The sequence below is a fragment of the Nannobrachium achirus genome (genome assembly GCF_963921795.1).
Source record: "Nannobrachium achirus genome assembly, chromosome: 20".
NCBI classification, from domain to species: Eukaryota; Metazoa; Chordata; class Actinopteri; order Myctophiformes; family Myctophidae; genus Nannobrachium; species Nannobrachium achirus.
This window is the reverse complement of record NC_137827.1, coordinates 30200324-30226069: the sequence shown is the minus strand read 5'-3', so window position 1 is coordinate 30226069 and position 25746 is coordinate 30200324. Positions and strand designations below refer to the sequence as shown.

At 40.6% G+C, this 25746-nt stretch overlaps 1 protein-coding gene across 1 annotated transcript in view; it reads left to right on the top strand.

Annotated features, from left to right (window-relative positions):
• stxbp6 (syntaxin binding protein 6 (amisyn)) overlaps positions 1-25019 on the top strand; it is an 88137-nt gene extending 63118 nt beyond the window's left edge. Inside the window, exons 3-6 of the mRNA XM_080751365.1 lie at positions 750-880; positions 1084-1249; positions 19311-19468; positions 22512-25019. Of these exons, the coding sequence (XP_080607491.1) occupies positions 750-880; positions 1084-1249; positions 19311-19468; positions 22512-22535 (479 nt within the window). The 3' untranslated portion in view covers positions 22536-25019. The remainder of the gene's footprint in view (positions 1-749; positions 881-1083; positions 1250-19310; positions 19469-22511) is intronic.
• Positions 25020-25746: the final 727 nt, after the last annotated feature.

The window sequence follows — 25746 nt, the reverse complement described above, 5'->3', positions numbered from 1 at the left end:
GTCATGGTTTAGGAAGTGCATAGTGGTGTTTGTTTGGCTGTGGGCCATTACCGGGTTAGACGGAATATTCCATTTGGACCTTCTACTTGCTGGAGCTGAGCATACTCGTTACACTAGTTTTATCAAGTTTTTATTTATTTTTTATTTATTTTTGGTTTGTTTTTCATTGGTGTCTGGCACAATGTGGGAAAAATAAACTAAAGAAACGGCAATCTATACTTTGACAAGAACAATAAAGCTATATTTTCATTTTCTGCTAAGCAACACAGATCAGCACACCACTGCACAGTATGTTGTAACTCGAAAACAGAAAATGTATTCATATCAGTTTACACATTCTGACAGGAAAGATACAAGACATCCAAAGCCCTGGTCACTGGCCAGTCTGCTTATGATTAAACTGCTAGGTTGTCTCTCTCTTAGGAAATCTTACTCTAAGCTTCTGTTGTTATTGGCGGCTACAGTCAAACATCCATTTTTAATGCGTTCTTTTGTTTCTGTCATCTGCAGATGTTTGAAAGGAAGCATGTCAATCTTGCCATTCTTGTTGACTCTAAAGGTTACACAACTTCTTCTACCCTGAAATACACTGAAAGGATTATCCTTTTCAAAATGTTTTCAGAAACACATGACTTCCAAGATCCATAGAACCTGTTTCCACTGAAATTGGTTGTTGGTTTGAAAAGGCTGCGAAGTGCACAACGTTATTATTTTTACATTGTTTGCTATTCTTTTTTTTGTCTTTTCAGTGACGAATAAGAAGCCGCCTTGTGTATCCATCACCAAGGTGAAGCAATTTCCAGGCTCTTCAGCTTTCGTCAAGAGGTCACAGTGGACCATTGACCAGCTACGGCAGGTCAACGGCATTGACTCCAACAGAGTAAGTCTGTGACTTCTAACCCTCTTAACCATGTATTCAGGCTAAATAGAAGAGGGCATTTTGAACTCAAGTCACAATACAATTGATTTGGTCTCTGACTTGGATATTTTATATTTTCACTTAATGATATTTCACTTTCTCATCTATTTCTATCTCTCTCTCTCTCTCCCGATTGCACACACTTGCTCCCTCCCCAACCCAAGGACTGTCCAGAGTTTGACCTGATGTTTGATAATGGCCAGGACCAGTGGAATGCCAGTTCAGCGGGAGAGAAGTGCACCTTTATTCAGATCCTCCATCACACCTGCCACCGCTATAGCTCAGACGGGAAACCAGAGTTTGTCAACTGTCAGGCGAAACTGCTGGGAGGTAAAAAAATAAATAAAACATACTCACTACACTTACTATCCCACATTGCACAGTAAAATCCTCTGTGTTCATTTAACCCAGAGAGTGTAGAAATTGATAAATAAGAATTTACTGTGTACTAATATCACTTTCCAAACCTCACACTAGCTTTGCAATGCTAAACTTACTGCTGCCATCCGGATATTGTAAAGGGAGATCATAAAAGTTCTTAAGAGGATCTCACATCCATGGCTAAATTGGCATTGTTTCCCATATTTTCTGACTATATCTATGATATTTATAATATGCACATGGTTGAATAGCAAATACTGTCAGGTGTGGGTAATGTCAGACTTGACCAGCAATATTACTAGTCTCTGCCATGTCTATAACATTGTTTACTATCTATGTCATAATGTATCTGTTGTGTTCCTTTGAGATGTATTATTAATATTTGCCAGATTGGACCCCAAGGCACAAATGGACTATTTTTGCAGCATTCCCAGTTCACTAGTACCAATACCTACATGCAGTATCAATATTATAAATTAAAGATATGTTTCAACTACACTGTATTTGGACCAGACTTCCTTCAAAGCAACAAGAATTCTCAATTTTGTATTCCAAATATTAATACTGTAAGGCTATGAAAATCAGTCCATTGTGGATAACCCATTATCCCTGAAAGAAGCATCAATGTATGACTCCTCTAATCTGTAAACACAAACTAATTAAAGAAGATTCACAATCAATTCTCAAACGGATTATACTCACATGTGAGTGCATAAGTGGTCATTTCCTGTGCATGTGTGCGATACCCCAGAGGTGTAGGGCTTAATCAGCTATCGATCTGTTTACCCCCCGGGCTCATCTTTGCGCAACACTGAGGCTTCTGTATTATTTATGGATTTATTTTTGGAAACTCGACCCCACCCCTCTGTACACAGAGTCTACATCCTTCTCATATACAGGGGGGACCAGATGGGGTGTTAGAGGCATGAAGTCACAGAAATGCAGAGAACCGGGAAAAACTATTAACTGGAAAATACACGCTAGCATCGTACACACCCATCCACTCTTTCCAGATTCAAACCCCAATTCACCTCATCGGTGAATCCACACAGATTCACACGGGAGTGTATAAACCCGTAAGGCGTCGTCCATTTGTATACTCTGGTTTTTCTAAGATTTTACTGTGCAGTTTCTCAGTGGCGTCAGTTCAGAAAAAGCTAAGGTATGGCAACATGACTGGTGTCTTGCACGCGCGCGAAGACACCAGTCATGTTGCCATACCTTAGCAACAGGCATGATACATTTATTTTAAGAAGTGCATTTAATTTTTCCCCCGTTTCTACGGTTTCTTGGGCTGGATATGCCAGCACGGAACAGTTGTTCGAGTGCAGCTAAACTTGGCATGTTAGTAAACGTGCCACAATTAACAATAATGCATTGCACCTGTGCAGCTGACCTGCGGAACCTGGGAATATACTATTCTGTCAAGATGGGGCGAATACAAGTGTGGAGAATATAATTATAAATAATACCTTGTTAACTCATTGCATGCCAGGCCCGATAGTCCCGAGATTATTTCAATGTCTTTCCCTGCCAGGCCCGATAGTCCCGAGAATTTCCGCCATTTTGATTTTATTTTATTTTTTTATCAAAAAAAATTTTTTTTTCAAATTTTTTTTTGACCCCAAAAAATGTAGTAGGCATGATAGAAATCGCGAAATTGCATGTTTAACCCCCATAGCAACCCCATCTATCAAACATGGCAGCCATCTTTGTTTACATTTTAGGAAAACATAATGGCTTCTATCTCATGAACAGTGTTGGGCAATATTACTTAGGAGAGTAATCGTTACATGTTACTTATTACTCCTTGGAAAAAGTAATAATATTATATTACTTATTACTTGGAATCAAGAGTAATATATAATATATTAAGTTATATTACTTTTTTTTTTACCCCGCAAAAGAAAAGAGATGTAGGGTACAATGACACAATCTGTTTAGCCAGCTCCTTTTAGAACAGAATCCAATTTATTGGAAAAATAAGTCTCCAATCAGCCAAACAAGCTTTATTTGACAGCTGTGATCAGTGCATTTACCAGACATTTAAAACTGTCAGTAATTTTGACCCTAGGCTCGCTCTGTATGGTCTTTAACTCAGAATAAAGGATATAGGCCTAATCAGAAAGCAACCTACTTTATTAGGAGTATCTGTAAATTGAAAAACAATCCAGCACCACGGAGATGAAGAGAAACTACTTCTCCCTGTGTGTCGTCGTGTGTAAATGAGAAGAGGAGGGGCTCACTGACCGTCTCTCTCAATTCAATTCTCTCTCTCTCTTCTGTGTGTGTGTGTGTGTGTGTGTGTGTGTGTGTGTGTGTGTGTGTGTGTGTGTGTGTGTGTGTGTGTGTGTGTGTGTGTGTGTGTGTGTGTGTGTGTGTGTGTGTGTGTGTGTGTGTGTGTGTGTGTGCGCGTGCGTGCCTGTGTTGCGATGCAATCTACGACTCGCTGCGCAACTCTGTGTCAAGTTGACCTAGGCTCTCAGAGAACATCAAAAGAAGTTAACGACCGCCAATTAAGCAGCTGCATGCGCTGCTCTGAGTGCTCTCCTCTCCGGCCAGCGAGGCACGAGTAACGGGTAACGAGGTGTTTTTTTGGGCGGAGTAAAGCGTTATATATTACCGTTTTTGACAGAGTAATACCTTACACTACTCGTTACTGGATAAAGTAATAATATTACAGTAATATATTATTAGTAATTCGTTACTGCCCAACACTGCTCATGAATGCCTGAACGTATTTCCATTCGGATTTTTTTGTTTGAAAGCTGTGAGCAATGTGGACACACGTGGTGCATTATCTAGGCATGGGTGTGCATGATCCGTGCACTATGAATTACATGGAAGTCTATGGAGACTGGAGGCATGGTAGAGTACGAAGGTATTGTTAAATGGCGGGGAATGTGTTAAAGTGACCATTTTGTTAAATTTAGCATTTATAGTTATTTTACTGTAATTTAACAACATAATAACCAGCACAGATAGACAAAGAGACATTCATGGATTTATATTTAAAAGTAACTTTTATTTTCCCCCCTGGACCCAGGGTATGACAGCTGCATACCACTGCCATACCCAATTGACGCCCCTGCAGTTTCTTTTTATCTCTTTGTTGGTCTGTCATGATGTTAGACCCTCATGCATTTGGTTGCCCCAGCTGTCAACAGACTGTAAAACAGTGAGAATTAACTCATTTAGTGCCACCCCTTTCACCACTAGAGGGCGCCCAGTGGCCATAGAAAATCCCATAGAGATATGCTGGTATATGCAGAAGCCCTGCAGCCATGACTTGCCTGAACACATATCTCCTTTGTGCATGTACAGGAAGAGGATGAAGTTAGCTTGAAGTTAGCTATTGGCTACCAAGCATTTTAGAAGCCTTATTTTCGTCAACTTAGCCATGATTAAACCTTGCACACCTCATGCATGGGAAAAAAACAGAGAAGAATGAGCTCTAAAAAATCCAATGCAATCCTGGATTGCATTGGAGTGGATTTGTGCAGTTTGTTCACAGCTTTCAAACAAAAAAATCCGATTGGAAATCCGTTCAGGCATTCTTGAGATAATCGCCATTATGTTTTACATGTTATGTAAACAAACATGGCTGCCCTGTATGTTAGATGGGGTTGTATGGGGGTGGAACATGCAAAATCGCGATTGAAATCATGTTCACCAGATTTGATGGGGTCCAAAAAAAAAAAAAAAAAATCAAAAAAAAAAAAAATTCAATTTTTTTTTTTTTTTTTTTTAAAGCCGAACTTGTTCGGGATCGGCACTCTGCGATACGATAATAAAGCCGAACTAGTTCGGGATTGGCACTCAATGAGTTAATAAGACACTCTGTTGCAGGGGTCGGCAAGTGAGCCTTGCCTCAGGACAAGACTTTTCTAAGCCATTAGACGGCTGGGCCAGAACATAATCAATGGCTAATTTAAAAACTGGAACTTGTGACAGACTGCCTTTGATACAATAATAACATTACTATAGTATTGCTATAAAGGTTAATAAATAAAGATTTGGTATAATGCATTGCATACCAATAAAACTGTTTGTGTGATTACACAATAATTTGTGTAATCATTTTGCACTGGCCACACCTGACTGTCACTTAGAGGAGTTTTAGAAAAACTATCATTGTTCAAGGTTTCTTCTTATAAACAGCATAATGCTTAAAGTAAAAACAAATCTCTGATCAATAAAACTACAGTACGTGCTAATATTTTTTCCCCCACCCCCAAAATGTTCCTAAATTAACATTATGGGATCTCAATCTGTACCTCAATTCCAGGATTCATTAATATACCAATATATGACAGTCCACCAGGGCACTATACTTGACCCCCTCCTTTTTTTACCTCGGCATTACAATGTATTGTGAGCTTGTAGATCCACATTTTGTTCTGAATTCTCACATCAACATAGGGACACTATAGTTCATCTGGATAAGACATGTACTGTAAAGGCAGAGCTGAAATAAAAATAAAAACTAGGCGTTACACGTTACTAGTAAGTCAGGGGTCTTCAACGTTTTCAGGCCGGGGACCCCCAAACTGATGGGGAGATGGAGCAGGGACCCCCTACCACCTCGTAGGGTGGGGGGGTCGGGGCTACGACATATTTTTTATTTTAAACATGTACAAGTTACAGCGAGCAGGGTGGGCCGTACCACTACCATTTCTAAACATACTACTTGAGAACCAATGTCAATAATATCAACAATCTGTCAATTGCATAGTAATCATGTATTCAAAATGGATAGAATCATGATTTTTTTTTTACATAAATGTGAAAAATGGCAAAAAAACAAACAAAAAAAAATAAAAAATCCTTTTCTTTTTTAAAGCAATAATTTCACGGACCCCCTGCAGTACCTCCGCGGACCCCCTAGGGGTCGCGGACCCCCTGTTGAAGACCCCTGTAGTAAGTAGTATCTTGTAGATATTCTATTTTTGATATATTTTACTGACCTTGTTCAATATTGCCTGTTCAATATTGCCTATAATAACCTTGGTACACACTGTCAAAATGTCCCCCACTTTTGTTGGAAGCAAACTAAAGCCAAATGGATCAGATAGTGTAGGATTCAATCATTTTTGTTTTGAGTCAGTGTAGAAAGAATTACATTCATTATCTGTCTATCTCACATCCAGTGAAATGCTGTTGGGAGGATCAATAACTTATTTTTCAAGAAGCCCCCCCCCCTACCCCTGGGGCTGTTTGATAAATCCAGATATGCTGTTCAAAATATTGTGCTTTCTATAAGGACACTGTTGAAGCTCACCCTGACATCACCCTGACCTCCCTCCCACTCTGCAAACCATATTTACCTCATTCACACTGACCCTAATGAATTCCAAGTACTGTGTGTGTGTGTGTGTGTGTGTGTGTGTGTGTGTGTGTGTGTGTGTGTGTGTGTGTGTGTGTGTGTGTGTGTGTGTGTGTGTGTGTGTGTGTGTGTGTGTGTGTGTGTGTGTGTGTGTGTGTGTGTGTGTTTAGATAGTGTGTGTGGGGGTAGTGATGTCAATGAAGTCTGCAGGGTATGATTCAAATGCAGATGTTCCACCTCAGCCACACGCCTCCTTACAATCTCCCTATTGTAGACTCGGAGGATTTAAACGTAATGGATTACAGGTCTCAGGTTCTTCTGCCATCGTTCTGTATGGCTGCAGGCAATTTAAGAAGGTAATGGGGCGCTATGATGCGTCTTGCGTAAGATGCGAGGAGGAAGATTTTATATAGATGAGGTTTCCCGCTTTGTTTCCTGAGTTGAGGCATATGTACAGTATTTAGTCCAACTTGAGCACGTAGTACCCAAAGCTATCGTATGCATTTGATGTAAAGACTTGTGGTTATGGACAAAGATGCAAGCCATTGTGGGTTAGGGTTAGTGCCTGGCCCACGTGTTGGCTGATCTGTGTATGGAAATAGACTCTCTGCTTTGTGTGTGAGAGGCAGGGCTTTCACTGGAAACATTGCTAATGATTCCGATTAGCTAAAATGATTGCGATCAGACAAAGGTAATAATTATAACAGACCTAGTGAGAGGGAGCTGAGTGTGTTAAGACTCTGTTGGAGACAGACAGAACAACCACACTGAGACGGGAGGAGCAGAAACACAGCCAGATTGCGGACAACTCTGTCCACTCCAGTTTAAGTCTCACACCAGTGCAAAACAAATATTATGACGCTGCTCAGGTGTGGGACCATAACTGTGGGGGTCACCTTCTACAGATGACGCAATTAGTGGAACTACAGAAATACACTAACTGATTACAGCTGATTTATACTTTATACTCTATACTCTATTTATACAGCCGTGTTCCATATCGAAAGCCAATCTGCAAGCTCACTCCATACGTTGTAAGCTATTGACTATATTGTCAGCATGGGACACCACTGTAGGACGGAGTATGATTTAAGCATTACGGTTAATAAATAGGAGATTTTAATTATTTTTCATCTAAAGGGAACCTGTCCATCATGGCTCCATTAATTGAATGGAATCAATAGGCAGGACTGTTTTAAAATAGCTTTGTGGCTAAGTGCTTTGCTTATTAGATTAATTTCACTGCCAAAGACTATTCAGTCTCGTTCTTATAAATACACACAGTAGTGTGAGTAGAGGCCGTATTGATGTAAATATACTGTATACTAAGTTATGGTTGACATTCTTCCTTATTAGGTTTTGCCAGAGAGGTGGAACTTGAACTTCTCCACTACCTCTCCACTGGATCATCTTGACAGGCAATTATCTATTCCACTGAAGATTGCTGGTCAATACTACCTCCCTATCGTTGGCCATGTAAACACAGAGAAATTGCTTGTCACTTTGCCAGTGTTTGCAACAGTATGGGATGACTTAAAGAGCTAATGAGCTTGTGCTAGAGATAACGGCTTGGCATGATAAAGTTGTCAGCTTTCTTTAAGCTTAGCTCATATGTAACCTTGCTCTTTTTCCTTTGTTTCCCAAGCACATGAAGTCCTGACAAAAAACCAAGCCCCCTTGGATCTTTTTTCTATGTTCAAAAATCCCAGACCTTTTAACTCATTGAATGCCCTTTTCAAGATGGCCGCCAAGTACCAGGATGCCACGTTCCTAAATTTCTAGTGCACGGATCAATTTTTAGTGCACGGATCGTGCACGCCCATGCACCATATATGCACCATATGTGTAGTACTTTTTAACAGCTTTCAAACAAAAGAATCCGCTTGGAAATCCGTTCAGGCATTCATGAGATAGAAGCCTTCAAAGTCAGACAAAACAAACACTGCCACCTTCCTAAATTTCTAGTGCACGGATCAATTTTTAGTGCACGGATCGTGCACGCCCATGCCTAGATCATGCACCATATGTGTAGTACTTTTTAACAGCTTTCAAACAAAAAAATCCGCTTGGAAATCCGTTCAGGCATTCATGAGATACAAGCCTTCAAAGTCAGACAAAACAGCCATTTTTGACATTTTGAAAGATGTGTTTGTTATGGGGCTAAACATGCAATTTCGCAACTGCGATCATGCCTAATACATTTGAGGCATTTTTAGAAATTTTTTTATAAAAAAAAAATTTGATTTTTTTTTTTTTTTTTTTTTTTTTTTTCAAAATGGCTTCCAACTCGGGAAACTCGGGCTGTGGCAGCCTGGGAGTACTGTAATAACTCGTGAAACTCGTGCCTTGGCAGTCAATGAGTTAAAATCACTTCATAATTATTAACTGTGCTCTAAAGAATAATGATTCCGGGCATTTTACTCATATGATGCGATGAAGCATCAACTGATGGTAAAAACTTAAACCCAACGACTCACGACTGCCATTACACATGTGGCTGGTGCACATAAAGTAAGCCACACCATGTTGTGTTGCATTGGATTGCATTTTTCTTTTCTGTAGGAGAGTAGGGTAGTCAGTGCTCAGTTGTTTCATCAAACAAACTAAAAGAAACACACTGATAACACATAATGACATCTAAGGAATCTCAGGAATATTTTATATTTTTCTATTACGTGCTTCAATGCAGACAGTGATTTCTTCCTCGGCAGTATAGTTTTCTAACGCTACTTCCGGATACCGCTACACAATTACAATTTCTCTAAACACAGACTTAATCAAATCAAATCTTATTATACAATTGACAAACTGGCCATGCCCATGTAGAGTGATAGGTAGTCGGGACTCGGGACACAGAGTGGTAGGTAGTCGGTATCGGTAGGACTCACATCAGCAAAAGTGTGTTAGGAATCACCGTTGATTGGCTAGGACTGATCACATGCTCATGACTCACACGCTCACTTCAGCTCCAGCGTGTTCAAGGCAGTTAGCTAACAAATCCTGTACTTAAGTATTTGCAGTCAATCGCGGTAATGTCCACATTCCATTACTTAAGGACCGAGTCGCTTTCATATTTCCACAATTTTGTACAATGTACAATATATCCAAACAAAAATATTATTAGCCACGTTATAGTTGTGAAATGACTTCCATTTGTCTTATTAGCTTGCTACTGTAGCACAAACATATGTTATAGTTTTAAAATGTTATTAACTATAACCTCTGGAAGTAGGGAACTATTATTAGAAAGTTGCATGGGAAAAGGTACAGTTTCATAAGACAGACGGATAGAATACAGTACTATGCATAGGATATCATCAATAACAAAAAAGAAAAACATGAAGTAGTTGTAAAGAAGAAAAACGAGAAAAAATTATAATATTTACAGTGGAAAAGGGGAGGTAAGAATGGGCTTACTAGTCTATTACAGGTTTCGAGTAGCAGCCACCTGTAGGTGACTTTTCAGACCGATTTTGAAGGAAGTTAGGGATTTACACTCCTTTAAGGCTTGCGAATCACTGCTGCACCAACATAGTTCTGCCCCAACGTCTTGCAGAACATGCAAATGAACAAGAGTCCTTTCTCTCCACTAGAGGTCACCCTCTGAAAACGTGCGTGAAAACATGCACCCTCTGAAAAGTGCATGGCAGTGAATATATGACAGAGACAGACAGAGAGAGAGAGACACCAACACGTTAGATAGATAGATAGGCCTACAAATCTCCATATATGACCATATCGGTTGAATCACTGCTGCAACGTAGATGTGAGCGGCCTGCAGGCCCGCAGGCCGCAAACTTGTAGGGTCGATGGTTGACAGTGGGTGGATGGGCATCACGAACGTAACATGCAGAACTGCGAGGCACACCCGCCCCCTTCTGCTCTTCTATTGGCTGGGCTTCAAACGGCCATTCAAAAAATCTAGTATCATAAAAGATACAGAGGCACCTCCCCGGCATAACGCCCAGAGACATTCTTCTTATTAAGTGATTTAATAAGTGTGAATGGGATTTTTGAATGGGAAAAGATCTTCATGATCCATCCGTTTATGAGGTCAGACTTAGATATCCTTCTGATTATACAGCATGAAGGCTAATTAATCCAAGGATCTGTAGTTCCAATGTTGGATCCAATGCATTGGAAAGGGAGATGGCAGCAAATTCCAGAATTGTCCTTTACATAAAGTAAACAATCCCCATTCATTTTGGATGGGAGATTACAGCTGCCATGCTTTGTTCCTGATGTTTTTTTGTCCTTATTATATTGACTTACATTCTCAGCTCACAGTAAAGTCCTAACAATGTAACTGACATTGGGGATTTTACTCTGCTGCATTCTACATTACTTTAAATTTCAGCAAACCCATAAGGCCAAGTGGGGAGATTAGCTTGGGGTAGATACCCGCACATGTTTTGTGATCCTTGATGGGGCGTGTAATTGGCCTAGAAATAAAAGCAGTATTGCTGGACTAATTGTGTAATTGCCTTGTTATCAGTGCAGACGCGGGCCGCTGGCCGCACTGCTTCACCCTCATTCCCAGCAGCTCTCCTGAGCCTTTCTGCCTCGCTGACAATTGTACGTGAGTGGAATCGTGAAAGAAATCTAAAGAGTTGGCGAGCTCAGTCGATCATTTTTGATCCTCCTGCATTATCAGGGGAGGGGAACAAAGTAGAGAAGGGAAAATGTTGTGTTATCAGTGCTATCAAGAGCACTGTAGTCTCTCTCGGGGAAGGTGCAAGAACCAGGCCGGACTGTTAGTCCAGTGAAAACAAACAGCTTGATTGAGTTAAGTTGGAAGAAAGTATCAGATCTGGCTCATTTCACTAACATTTGATTCCAATAACATCATTAACCATGTACATTTACTGAACTTAAAATATTCGTTGTTTTCTCAAATTATGATTTCACAACGTAAAACACAATAATCAACCAATGTTATTGACAACTGAATCAACACTGGTTAACTAAACTGAACTAATTGAAGTTAACTTGCTGTTTAAAACTATAAAGTGACATTAAAATAGTGTAACTATTTTGGCTTTGTGTCCAAAGTTGAGACTGAGATTGTTGATCTGCTGATGTGTTCTCACCACAGAAGATCCAGACGTAGACTCGGTTGTTTTCCGTTGTAAAGTCTTTATGAACAGAATGAGGAAAGGGCTGGTTGCCGGCCAAAGTCGTCTACGCAGACAAGGTAAGACAGAAGAATTTAACAAAGCTCCTTGAACTCCACTGACAATAATGTCTCCCTAACTAACAGGTAGTATGTCGATAAGTGAGATGATGTGAGTGAATGAAATCACTATGTTGTCAGTTGTCACTATGAGGGATTCTCAAAAATGGAGTATTGTAGTACTGTGCACTCCCAGTGTGCACATGGTCGAGATGTCCTTGGGATGCACTGTCACTGAGGGAAGAGTATGTGTTAAATGGAGATTCAGTTTACATCCAAACTAAGGTTATGTGATTCATAGTGTATATCCTCTTCAGACTGTCACACGAGGACAGTGCAGTGACAAAGTCCATGTTTCTTCACATTCTTCATTGTCATATATTACTTCTTGAACATTTCACTTTTTCTCTTCAGGCTATATCCCATGCAGTAAATGTCATCATGATAAGGATTAGGGGTTGTTTAATTTATTAGTTAATGCTGGCATTTATCCGCTGATTAAATTCCCCCTGTAAGTGTTGGGCACATTAATATACCTACCGTACAGTAGTAATTATTTAGCTGTCTGTGGTGGAGTTGCTCTGCGGTACATTTGGGACAGATGTTCCATGCTTATCTCTATTAGCACCAATAGATCCCTTATTAATGCAGTGGTGTTTTTATTATCTCAGGGGTAAGGTTGGGGGCGGAGATAATGTTTTGTGAGTGTGTGAGACCGTGTGAGAGTCCGGAGCTAATCACGGATGCTGCTGAACCTTTAGGCGCCAAACATTTTGTGCATGATGCCAGTAGACCAAGGAAAACACGTTTGTCTCTTCTTTGTTAACGAACAATTTGAAGTACTCACTTAAAATGTGATTTTCCTGTGGAACTATTTACCACTGAGATAATAAAGCCTGCCTGCTTGCTTGACCTTCAGTTTAAAATGTATGTCATACCAGAACTAGACACAGGATCTAAATACCTCAATACAACAGCAGGGAGAACATATACAACCACCCCAGTTGCATAAGTTAGATTGTATTAACTTACTCTAGTTAACTAAACAGCCAGGGGTTCTGGATGGAGGTGGTAGCCTGTTTTTTCACCTGCAGTTGAAACTCACAAAAGAGGTTGGGAGCCCTCCTCGATCAATGATTGGTCGATCACTGTGCAGTTAAGTAGGAGAATTTGATTGAATGATTGAGTAGAACATGACTCTTTTTTTATGGTTTCACTGCCCATCCTTATGACAGACAATTGGGTCTACCGGTATTTTGGCTTTAGGCTAATCTCCACTTAATTTCCAAACGAATGGTGATGTCTTGACACTACGAAAGTGCATGAAAAAAAACAATTGAGTGATGGGATGCCTAGTTAATGTAAATGACTGAACCAATGCTAAAAAGTATTGTGTTGTTTTTATATATGTATTTATTTACCCCAGCCATTCATTCATAAGGCATATCTTCTCATTATAATTAGGCCAGCTTACCCTTTAGATCAGTTACCCTTTAGATGTGTATGCCAACCTACAATATACACATGAAACGTCTCATACCGTATGTGGAAAACGTTTGAGATAATACTTGATGATTGTGATCCTTGCGTCAGGTCTTAAAATGAGCATAACACAATCAAGCCCTATGGCCATATCTGGTTAAAACTGACAAATCTGATGGAACGTGCTAAAATGCAGATAAGTAGGTGGCGCAGATATTTAATATGAAGTGTGTATAGCTCTCTTTCCCTTCAAACACCCACGCAGAGGTTGCCTGGAGCACTATTCTGGCACTGAATGTAATATGGTAATTCACTTTGCCAGAATGGAAATCTGTATGGCACTCGCATCAATCATATACTGTACTTCTTTTCTTATGCGTTTGCACACTTCTCTTGTCTTTATATAAATGTGTGTATAGCTGAATGCATGCTCTTGTAATACTTGTGTGTGCGTGTGTGTACTGTGTATTGTATGTTTGTGTCATAATCATACAATCTAACATAATTATAGTCCAATGTACCATAAGAGTGAATATGATAACAAGTGGACAAAGAGAGGGTGGGATTTAAATGACCTTTTTTCCTTCATGATCCTGTATGTGATTAGTCATATTTCCTTCTTTCAGAATTGTTTAATGGACTCTCCCTGATTATATTGATATCATGGGGGTGTTTAAACAAAATTCCTACAGCATTGTTGAAACAGGCGGGACTTACTGTACAAAGCCTCTATCAAATCCATCAGTGTAGTCTACTGTAAATATGACATTTTAGGAAATACAGTATCAACTCTTGAATGCTAGATACAGTAAACATATTTTGGTTATTTTGCTAACAATGCGCAAAGGAACATCCACTTAAACAAGAACATGGACTAGAACAGATCTGGGCATTGTGCGGCCCGGGGGCCGCATGCGGCCCTTTAGTTCACTCTGATAGGCCCTTGTAGGGTTATGGCAAATTACAAACTAAACAAAATGTCTCATTTTACCTCATGCATGGACTAAAGCTGGACTAATTTATTTTAATTTGACGTTTTTATTAACATACTTATGGACGCAATGCGTACATCTGCACATGTGCGTGATCATTGGATGTTGTCTCAATAACAAGCAGGTGGTCAGACTGGTCACACGTCAAGACGACCCTCTTACCTTACCCATCAAAAATGGCTAAAGTGGCTATAAAAAGAAAAGTCGATGCCGAATACCGGGTTTTACTACTAGTCAGAGGTAACGCCGTATGTTTAGTTTGCGGGGAGCACATCTTGCGGGGAGCACTGCCTTTTGGCCCGGCCCATTTTCTTTTGTTCATGTGGCCCCATGGAAAAAATAATTGCCCACCCCTGGACTAGAAGCACTCTTTTGCTCACACCTGACAATCAGTTTATTTTATTCTCGTCACAAAGTGTTGTGAACAAACATCAACTCTTTCAAAACATAGTTTTAAATACTGGAAATATCACCATCTTGTTCTAATCTACTCCTACGCATGGCTTCATTCATCTCCTGATAGGCTCACCAGATCAGATCAGTAATTATTATTCACAAACAGTGGAGCCCACACTTCAGCTCAAACCACTGATTTGAAAAGTGCTTGGAGAGAAGGAACAGTGGAGATGAATAAAGAGGAGCTGTTTTTTGGAGTGGAGAGGGGTAGAGGTGGTGGTGTGTGGATGGAGGATGATGGGAGTATTATTCTCTGAGCTCCCTTGGAGGAGGAGAGGATTAAGAGGGATCTGTCTGAAGGTGAAAAGGTCTATATTTCTCCTGGAGGGGGCCTAGAGGAGCGTTTACATTCAAGATTATTCAAGATTTTTACCCCTTTTAGTTCACATGCCCAGTCATATTGTGCATAGAAAAGAGATGCCAGCACTCACTTTAGAATGAAATCTTTCTTTTTTTATTACAAGATGCCCCAGCAGCAGCAACAATCGAACGTTTCGACCCGGGTGGGTCTTCCTCAGCGTGTATCTGAGGTTAACTAGTGTCAGTGTCACTTATAAAGGGGACCTGGGTGCATCACACAAAACGGTCCGAGCGACATACAACATCCGTTTAGATCACTTCTTTTTTTACATTTTTCACATTCCAAGAACAGAATAAAAATAAAAAACAATAATAAAACCAGTATCAAATACATTTTTCAACAGTTTAGAAAAGTTACTGTTAAAGAGAATCATAGTCTGTGCAGGTCCCAGACCCCAATATAAAAGACTTTTCTAAACTGTTGAAAAATGTATTTGATACTGGTTTTATTATTGTTTTTTATTTTTATTCTGTTCTTGGAATGTGAAAAATGTAAAAAAAGAAGTGATCTAAACGGATGTTGTATGTCGCTCGGACCGTTTTGTGTGATGCACCCAGGTCCCCTTTATAAGTGACACTGACACTAGTTAACCTCAGATACACGCTGAGGAAGACCCACCCGGGTCGAAACGTTCGATTGTTGCTGCTGCTGGGGCATCTTGTAATAAAAAAAGAAAGATTTCATTCTAAAGTGAGTGCTGGCATCTCTTTTCTAAGTTCATTCGTTCCACGAGCCGTGCACCCAAGACAACTATTTGATGGAACTGTGTTTGACGAGTGCTCCTCTCTCTCTCTTCTAAACAGTCATATTGTGCACCCACTTAATAATGTATACCAAAAAACGAAATCAATTTATATATCAAAATCCAATCGTGTTTTCTTCTGTGAAACGTATGTCAACTCATTCCTCAAAAGCCTGGAAAAGAACTACTGCTGTGCTGAAAGTATAAGCGGAAGTAGAGGAAGTACAGGGCTACATGTTGTCCAGCCTACTGGAACTTCCTGTAACTCTGTACTTCCTGAACCTCTGATTAGGCACTCTCTGCAATAGTTTTTGTCTATCCTAAAAATGCTTTTACATAGATACAGTAGGTTTGAACATATAAGTATTCATCATTCAATGTTCAACTTCAAACTATATCTCCATGTTTGGAGAAAGAAGATGGCAGGGGCGCTACTGGTATCCCTCAACCACGGGTGCTTGTGAAAGGGAATACAATGAGCAATAAAGGAAAAATGTGCCACAGAGGTACTAAAATCCAGGTCCAGGCACTCAGGTGGATTCAGAAATAAAAAGCCTTTATTTGGGCCACGGGCTAGAACATAAAAAAAAACACCAACGCGTTTCGGCAAACGCCTTCTTCAGGGTGTTACTGATGGACACCCTGACCCGTTGGTGTTTGTTATGACATCACCACTTTACATTCACATCACATTCCTCTCAACATTATGTCCCACTTGCCTTTGCTGTTTCAGTCAGATAGACATGCCTTGTAAATTCAAATGGATTTTGATTGCAAGCAGTGTGTGTGCATTGTGATAGACACATCTATCTGTATGATGAACCCTGTGCTGGGATTTAGACAAGATTCTGATGGTCAAAAGCTTTCTGCAATTGCTTTTTGCTACCTTTAGATAGCTATGCGCTAGCATTGCGCCTGACAGGCACAAGTACATTTTCTTATTACACAACATAGGTGCTGGGCATAGAAATGACAACTGTGTCGATCGTAAACTAGTAATGACACTTGCGTTGCACTTTGTGCTGTTTTGCGCTGGCCCTTCATGACTTCATGCAGTATTTACAGACAGTACAATCTATACTGTATATAATTTATATCAACATTCAAAATCTGCCATCAATATATGTTTTGTTGTTGTTGCAAATAATATTGACCAAGTTATGTCAAAGTAGTTTTAATTTTTCTCGAATGGAAACACTGCAGGTATACGTATGAGAGATCCTACAGTACCATTAAAAATCGAACCTCTGTTCGAAGTGGAGCTGTGTGTGTGTGTGTGTGTGTGTGTGTGTGTGTGTGTGTGTGTGTGTGTGTGTGTGTGTGTGTGTGTGTGTGTGTGTGTGTGTGTGTGTGTGTGTGTGTGTGTGTGTGTGTGTGTATTGCAGTTGATGCTCAGGGCAGGCTAGACTCAACAGCACATCTCTGGTCACCCAGGGTTACTACATACAGGCTACATACAGACCCACCCACCCACATACCCACATACCTACACACACGGCCACGTATAGGGGAGCTTGTGTTCCACACAGCTCCAAAAACTGTTTAGACTTGAGCACCAAATGTGTTTGCATGTTGATGTGGTCCTGTGCTGCCAATAAGTTAGATACAGAAGGCAAGATTTCCCTTTATGGACAGCAATCGACACTGTCTGTAGGGGACAGGCTGCCTGCTAATTGTGGTCGATTTAGTCTCTCTGGGAAATTTGCTGTAGAAAGCCTTTGTAGTTTGGTGTGTGTGTTGGATTCTTTCCAGACCCTCACTCCCCACTAGTGTGTGAGTGCAATGCCTCATCTGTGTGTAAGCTGTGTATGCGTGTGTGTCTCTTCACAGATTGCTTTGACTTTTACCAAGTTAACTTCTTTAGAGGGAACACCAGCTGTCCTTCCCGTCTGCTTTTGGGCTGTCATATAGCCCACTGCAACGGAGCTGTCCCAATTATCTGTTAGTCAACTCACCCACCTTGATTCCACAGGACATGCACTCTCGATACTGGAGGTCTCCTGTGGGAGGAAGCAGCACAGGGCCAGCCATGTCTTAATACAGTCTGTGCTTTCTAGCCTGTGCTCTGTCTACCCCTTCTGCTCATACTCATTTATCTCCAAGATATACTGTGGGTCTACAAGAAATACAATTTTAAATCTGTTTTAACTTCCCAGCGGGTATCTGTGCAAGTTTTTCAATTTCACTTTCTAACAAGGATCAGTTTTGATTTGTGGAAGTTTGTCACCAATTGTGACTGCTTGGTAATAAATGAACTGTATGTTCTATGTGTTATGATAACATATGTGTTATGATTGCATAATCATACTAATTAATAGCACACATTAACACACATTAATACTTTCATTCGAAAGAGGCATTATATTGTTCACCCAGTTCTCTGTTTTGGTTTTGTCCTTTTGTCACTGTTTGAGCTCTGTGGTACCAGTCCGTTGTTCCAGTGAAGAATGGTTCGTTCAGAAACTTGGCACAGCAAACAGAAAGTCCCCATTGTCTTTCTGGGCTACCAAAAGCCAGTAATTCACAACGACAATACAGTAGAACACAACTTCAAAAACAATGCAGATATTTTCCCCAAGTGGCACACCGCCCTTAGATATCTACATAAAATGATGAATTATACCACACTGGGGGAAACAGCCAGGGTAACTGCAACAAAGAAAAAACTTCCGGGGAAAAAATGCAGCTTCTGGTTCAATTGTTAGCGTGGTGCGTAATGGCAGCCTTCCCCAAAGCACTATAGATGAATGGTGTGTCAGGAAACACCCGCAGGGTTGCCAGGGCTAACCAAAGAAGATGTAGTTCTCACCCTCATAGCTGGGTCATCTGTGGCACCATCCCAGCCATAGGTCTCATGCCCTCCCCTTGTATAATTACCATCTCTTGGAACATGGAGAGAAATCACAGAGCCGGTACGATGGGTTTAAAGCATTGTTGAATATATGCCATGAGGAAGGATGGGACTTTCATAAAGATCAACATTTGAAAACGTATTGGCAAGAGAACAAACACCATACTGTAGGTTGAGATAGTGGGTGTGGCAGGTGTGGAGGTTGCATATACACTATGGTATGATGGAAGTTCCTTTCATTTGATCTTCCCTCACAGGGAACTAGCTTGGGAGGAAAAACAAATTAACCACCTTCCCATTTCATCCCTGGAGGAAAAACGAATTAACCACCTTCCCATGTCAACCCTGATAGAAGTGACTAGATAGAAGCTAGAGGATATTAAAGTGTTGGCACCTGCTAATGAGACGTGTCGTGTCGTGTCGTGTCGTGTCGTGTTGTGAAGTTTCAAAAACTCTTCTCTTGTTGCAGAGGTACAGACTTTTCACTAGTGGAATCCTAATCAGCAATTCCTTGCTTTTCTACTTTTATCTCTGTTCTTTTCTCCTATATCCCTCCCTCATCACCCTTCTTGCTTCTTATCACCTCCTCTCTCTACCTGCCTCCCACCATCTATGTCTCTTCTCTAGGTAACAGCATATTGCACTCAGCAGCAGACAGTGTGACGACTGCCGTACAGAAGGCCAGTCAGGCTCTGAACGAGCGAGGGGAGCGTTTAGGTCGGGCTGAGGAGAGGACAGCGGACATGATGAACAGTGCTGAGCAGTTTTCTGTCACTGCGCACAAGGTGAGGTTATCCATTACCATGATGCATTGCATGACCATATGTATTTTATCTATACCAGTTAGACGCCTAAGGGCGAAAAGCGACGCGCAGGATGGAATTCGCGCAGGACGGAATTCATTTTTAAGTGTGATTCGAGTTGCGGTTGGTTGTTTAAGTTGGACAAAATGTGGAGAAAATATTTGGGCCATGTCTTTGCCATCTGGCCAGTGATATACTGTATATCGATGACATCAGAGATCTTCATATATGGGCATAAAAGGGATTCTGGGGAATACCCATATATGGACTTTTACATAGGTGATGTCACCTTTGATGTCACAGTGATGTGTCAGGGGAACCACAGTGTCAGACGTGACCTTCAGAGATACACGGATACGTGGACAAGATGTGCCGGACATCACAGTGACATCAGAGCATGATGTCAGAGCGGCAAACCCATAGACCGTAAAAATGTGTACATGTCTACACGGACGTGGACAAGCTGTGACGTTTCTCATAGTAAACTGCGACCTTCGGTCGCAAAATATCAATTACAGATCAAACGGTTTGTTTAAAACAGGGGTATCTAAAGGACTTGCTGTGCTTTGAGTTAGGAGCCTCCCAGCAGTGGTATGGGCCACTCTGGGTAGATGATTCTTTTCTGTTCCCTTCATTTGTTCTCTCCTTCCAAGCACTTCTCCATGGGGTTTTCACATTTTCTCCATCCATCCCTATCTTTGACACACCAGGAGGGTTAACATGCTGCTTAACGAGACCATTAGCATGATTTAGATTTTGAGTGGAAAAGATAATAAGCTGCTCTTGGATTCTAACAGGCATATACCTGATAGTGATCTTCCTTCCTTTGTATCATCATAATAACATAACATCTCACATACTGTACAGTACATACCCCTATCCTTGCTTAGCTGAAATCCATTTGAAGAGCCTGACATATACCCCTCAATGGCCCTCATTGTTACCAACTGTGCAAAATAAAATAAAATAAAAACTCTGAGTGCATGCCTCGTGTTGTGTTTTCTAGAAACCAGCAGAGAATGACAGCAAAACCCCCAGAGAATAGTGATTCATTGTCAGGCACGTCTCTATTCAACTCCTGCTGGTATTATCTACGGATGATGCGCTCATTAACAAGTTGATTTGCCCTTGTTTTTGTTAAGACTTTCATACTGTAGCATTTCTGAAGTCTTGTGTGACAATCAGGCACCCTAAGTAGCTCATTAATTCTGCTGACAGACATCTTACTGTTTACCCGTGACTTTTCTGTTTAGCAGTGACATGGAGGAAGGCTTCACATGGAGCATAGATGGTGCAAGGGAGTACCACAGTGATCTGAATGTATTATAGAGGGACTTAAGAAAACACTAGATTTAAATTAATCACAGCAAAAGGGCAAATAATAATCATATGGAGCAATGTTGTTTGGGTCACCTTGCCTCCCTCTGCCACGCCATCGCTGCAGTCAGTCCCACCTGCTGTGCTTCACATTGTGTTGCTGTTCTCTAGTCTAGTCATAGACCTTTCGGTCGTCGGTGCTGCTCTGCTGCCCCCGCCTGTTAAAGCCGGGTATTTCATCTACTTTCTTCACACCACTGCAGCAGCATAATCATGCCTATAATTACAATTAGTTTTATTATTACATGTACTGTATGTACAACAGGTTGGCAGAGGGAGCGCAGCGCATAGGATTACAGCTTGGGCAATTGGCACTGGGTGAAAAATGGGTTACAAAATTGTGGGATGAATATGTAAGAAGTACTGTTTGTACAACTTATATATGATATAGCCACAAAGGAAAAGGATCGCAGGGAGTCGGAGACACATTTTTATGGGTGCCTTAATTTTTGGTTTCCTACATTTTGTTTTTAATTATTATTCCAAAACACATTCTCCAAAAAGGCTAAGATTTTCATGAAATAAAAATAAATTAAATTATTATTATTATTTATTTCTGTAATTTCGTGAAGAAATCTAAGAAATTCCATGAATTAGAACAAATGTCTTATGTCTAAGAAGTAGTATAGCCTATCTACATGTGAGCGTGTAGATCTGCTGTTTTCACTAGCTTGGGTACCGGGCAAACATCTATTTCTCTTTTGCGTCTTGAGCTAAAAAGATTGGGAACCACTGGCAGTACATCTATTATAGGAAACCGCTCAATTGATGTCTGCTGTGTCTGATAAGTATGTAATGTCAACTGTATTGTGTGTAACAATGTTCTGCCTTATAGGCATTTTGTGACTGGCTGTTTTCCTATTGTCTGACTGCACTGGCAGTGTTGTCCTTTTTACAGGTATTTTTGTACTTTTGTTTTTGTGGACATAATGTAAATCATTGTGTGTGTGTGTGTGTGTGTGTGTGTGTGTGTGTGTGTGTGTGTGTGTGTGTGTGTGTGTGTGTGTGTGTGTGTGTGTGTGTGTGTGTGTGTGTGTGTGTGTGTGTGTGTGTGTGTGTGTGTGTGTGTGTGTGTGTGTGTGTGTGGTGGGGGAGAATACTGTAAACATCCTGTACGTGGTGTGCCCAGAGGTCTGTACGTGCAGACTTTCATATGCTCTCTGTCCACTGACTGTGCCTTTGAAATAGATTGGGGACACTGGCCATCTCTCGAATTAGCCACCCGCTCATTTAAGCCCATTACAACCCCCGTTAATGGAATAGATGAAGTCACTGAATGCCTAGTCATTGCCTGAATAAAAAGCAATGGGACCTATGGCTGCCCACCAGTGCCTGAGGAATAAGCGTATCCTATTAGCCATTTCTCCTCTCTGGCAGTAGAATGAGTCCAATCTATACTCCACACTCTCTTAGTCACTCTGCCAACTACCACTGTATTTTATAGTTTTCCCGAGGTGGCGTTATCAATCGAGTCTAATTTGTTGGTTCTGGTTGGCTAACATTGTGCTGATGAGGTTATTTAAAGTTGTGCCACTGTCTGCTATATTGGGAAGTTTTCTCACTGTATTGTACAACTTTACCCCACTCACCTCGTGACCTTTCCCCTTATCTCTCCCTTTCTCTCTCCTTTCTCCTCCCCTCTCTGCAGCTCGCCATGAAGCACAAGTGTTAGACCAGGTGCCAATCACCATTCGCCATACAGGAGATGGATTGCAGATTTTATTCTTTTTTAAACCTTTAATATTATTGCTATTTGTTAAGATTGTTAAGGTTTTAATCATTTGGGGTTATTGTTTTCTGGTGCATCACATTCCTAACAATCATGATGATGATGACGTGATGTGGCGAGCAGAGAGGAAGAAGAGAAACTCTGTAGGCCCATCAGAGTGTTTCATTTCATGGCTAACTTCTCTATTCTGTTGGCTGTAAAGAAACACGTTCATAGGCAAGCCACAGTGAAGAAAATATTATCCACATTCACTCCATCTCACGTTTTCATGCTCCCATGCACACCTACTGTAGTGTAGGCCCATACACATACTGTACGCATCACCGATACAAGCTAATAATGAGTTACTCAAGGGTCAAGTGATGCACCGCAGGCATATTTGTGAGTGGCACCAAAACCCAACCACTGGTATAATGCTAACGGAAGGCTGAAACAGTACTGTCTCCAGCAAGATCTCTCTCTCTCTCTCTCTCTCTCTCTCTCTCTCTCTCTCTCTCTCTCTCTCTCTCTCACACTCACACTCACACACACACACACACACACACACACACACACACACACACACACACACACACACACACACACACACACACACACACACACTCTTTTGACTAATGCTTTAATCTAGAGAAATTTCTCCAATAACTCTTTTGGGAGATGACAGAGAACACACACCACCCAAAGTGAATGAAATATTTACTAAATGAGAGTAAATAACATCTTCTTGTGTCCTTGGACTGTTTGGCATCGTTTTAGTGTCTGTTCATTTCAAGTGCAATCGATACAGTGTTAGCCAAACTTGTGAAAGACATGATGTTTCATAATCCGCTCATTGGACTGACCGGGAAGGAGAGGACATGTTTAGAGTGACACACTGTGGTAGAATAGTGAAGTGCATTGCTCCTTTGCAGGACTTGTTGACAACCATACAAAGGAATCCTTAACCATACTATTTGGGAAAACACATTTAAATAATGTACTTGAAGAGTCATAAGATAAGCTTTTTAGCTATACAAAGGTGGGCGGGAATGGACAGTTCAATGGCATTGTAAATCAGCTTCAGCATTGTAAAAAGCATACTTTAAGCATACCGTAATTCTTCTACTAGTAGTATTATCAATGTCAGTAGAGCTGATTTGTCCCATAAACTACTCATGGCTGTATTTCAATTCCAATCGTTCTATAGTAATATCTAGTATTTCCTTTTTTATAACTTGGATTGGTCATAATTGTATTTCTGATGTACTCTGTCTCTGACAGATGATGCCCCCATCCCCTCCACCCTCCCCAATAGCAGCAGCAATGTGTAGTCGTCTTTCCTTGTTGTCGGTGGTCGCACACCTGACTGTGTAGCTGTGGCTTCCTCACTGGCAAGATTACCACCCTCACAAATTAAGGAGATGTATTGGATTGTTACTTTTATATGTTGGATTTTATATTTCATGCTGTTACGATGAACTGTTAACTTCACCTCACAGAGCATTGTTTGAGTTCATAATGAAACGTTCCAGTTGCCTAACTTCTAGTTGCTTTTAGTCTTCTCTTAACACTTTGGATGTTCATTGTTTTAATAAAAAATGATATTGAAACTAAAATTTGTATTTGTATTATGCCAATGTCCTGTTTATAACTAACTTTAACACCACATTTCAAACTCCAATAGAAGCAAGAGGAAGTGGTCGTTATCAATTGATTTAGTTAGGTAGCTGTTCTGTTACAGTAATGTCTGTGTTTGTCTATTTTCACTAATGCCGAGTCGTCGAACTCAACACCAGCTATGTCATGGGCCCCAATAGCTGTATACATGTCAGTTACCCTCACTTTATGCTTAAAAAATACTCTTTATACAGTGGACTCTACTCTCCCATACACTGTACACACTTAATCTGTCGACACACATCTCATCCACTGTCTTAATGCAATTGTTCTTTATTAGTGCCTTTTAAACTGCATCTCACCTCCGCTGCCATATTGACGGTTAACTATGTCTTGCTTTATATCGCAACCCAGGGTAACACTGCCTCAATTCATCAAACACCAAAAGACGTCAGGTTGTAGAAGAGTTAATGAAGTTCTTTTGATTGTGTGGAGTTTATACTGGGACTATTTGAGAAAGAAAGGATAAAAGAAGACCCAGCTAGCATGAATAGATGAGATACATTCTTAGAAGTCAAATACTGTATCTGTTATCCAAGGTAAATATTCCAGGTTGCACATTTAAAAATGTCTGAATGTTAACCACAAACTCACTTTTATTGTCCGTCTTGTCTTGACAACTTTTAATTTATTTTTGTTCCATGTATTACATAGATTTAAGTGTTTTTCACATAATTTATTGTAGATATACAAACATTTTGACAGGCAACATTTGTATTTGAGTTTTATCAACTTATCATACAGAACTGTGTATCTCTTCAAAATAAAAACCTTCCCTCAAAATGTGTTCTTTTTTTATACTACATCTGAAACAAACGGATACTGATATGCATATTGCAGACCTGAATATACTATACATCAGCAGAGCAGTCAAGACATTCACAAGATGCAATTCTATTCTACAGTACCTACACTAAGAAAGTATTAAGTATTGTTGAATTATTACCATTACGGTGTGGGTGTCAATTATTAGGTTAAATCGGATGCTATCAAGTATAATGCATAAAGGGTTGGATTATGAAGCAAGGAGTATTTGAAATGTCACAAACGTAACCTCCGGACTTACGAGGGGTCTGACATGACAACGGTCACACTAGGGGCTATGAGGGGCCTAATCTCTCAAGAACAGAAAAGGAACAAAACAGAGGGTGCTGTTTTTCCACTTTTCTTTGACGATGGCTAGCCAGACTGTGAGGGGCCTGATGTGGCCCTGGGGGTCACAGGTACACCGCTGCTCCAATCCACAGTTCCACACCAAACGTGCCACAAACACAATTCAGAAGTCTGCCATGAGAATAGAATGCCAGACAACTAAATTAAACACACATGGGGCGCTACAGCAGTGTTTAACACTTCAAGTGGCCGTAACTCAGTCAGTATACCATTGCTCTGATCAGCGCAATATAGGGCTGGATTTAAAGGCAGCATAGAGGTCTGAAAATCGATACATTTAAAAGTGCCTTACTGTAAATCCAGGCTAGGTTAAACCCATTCTCTC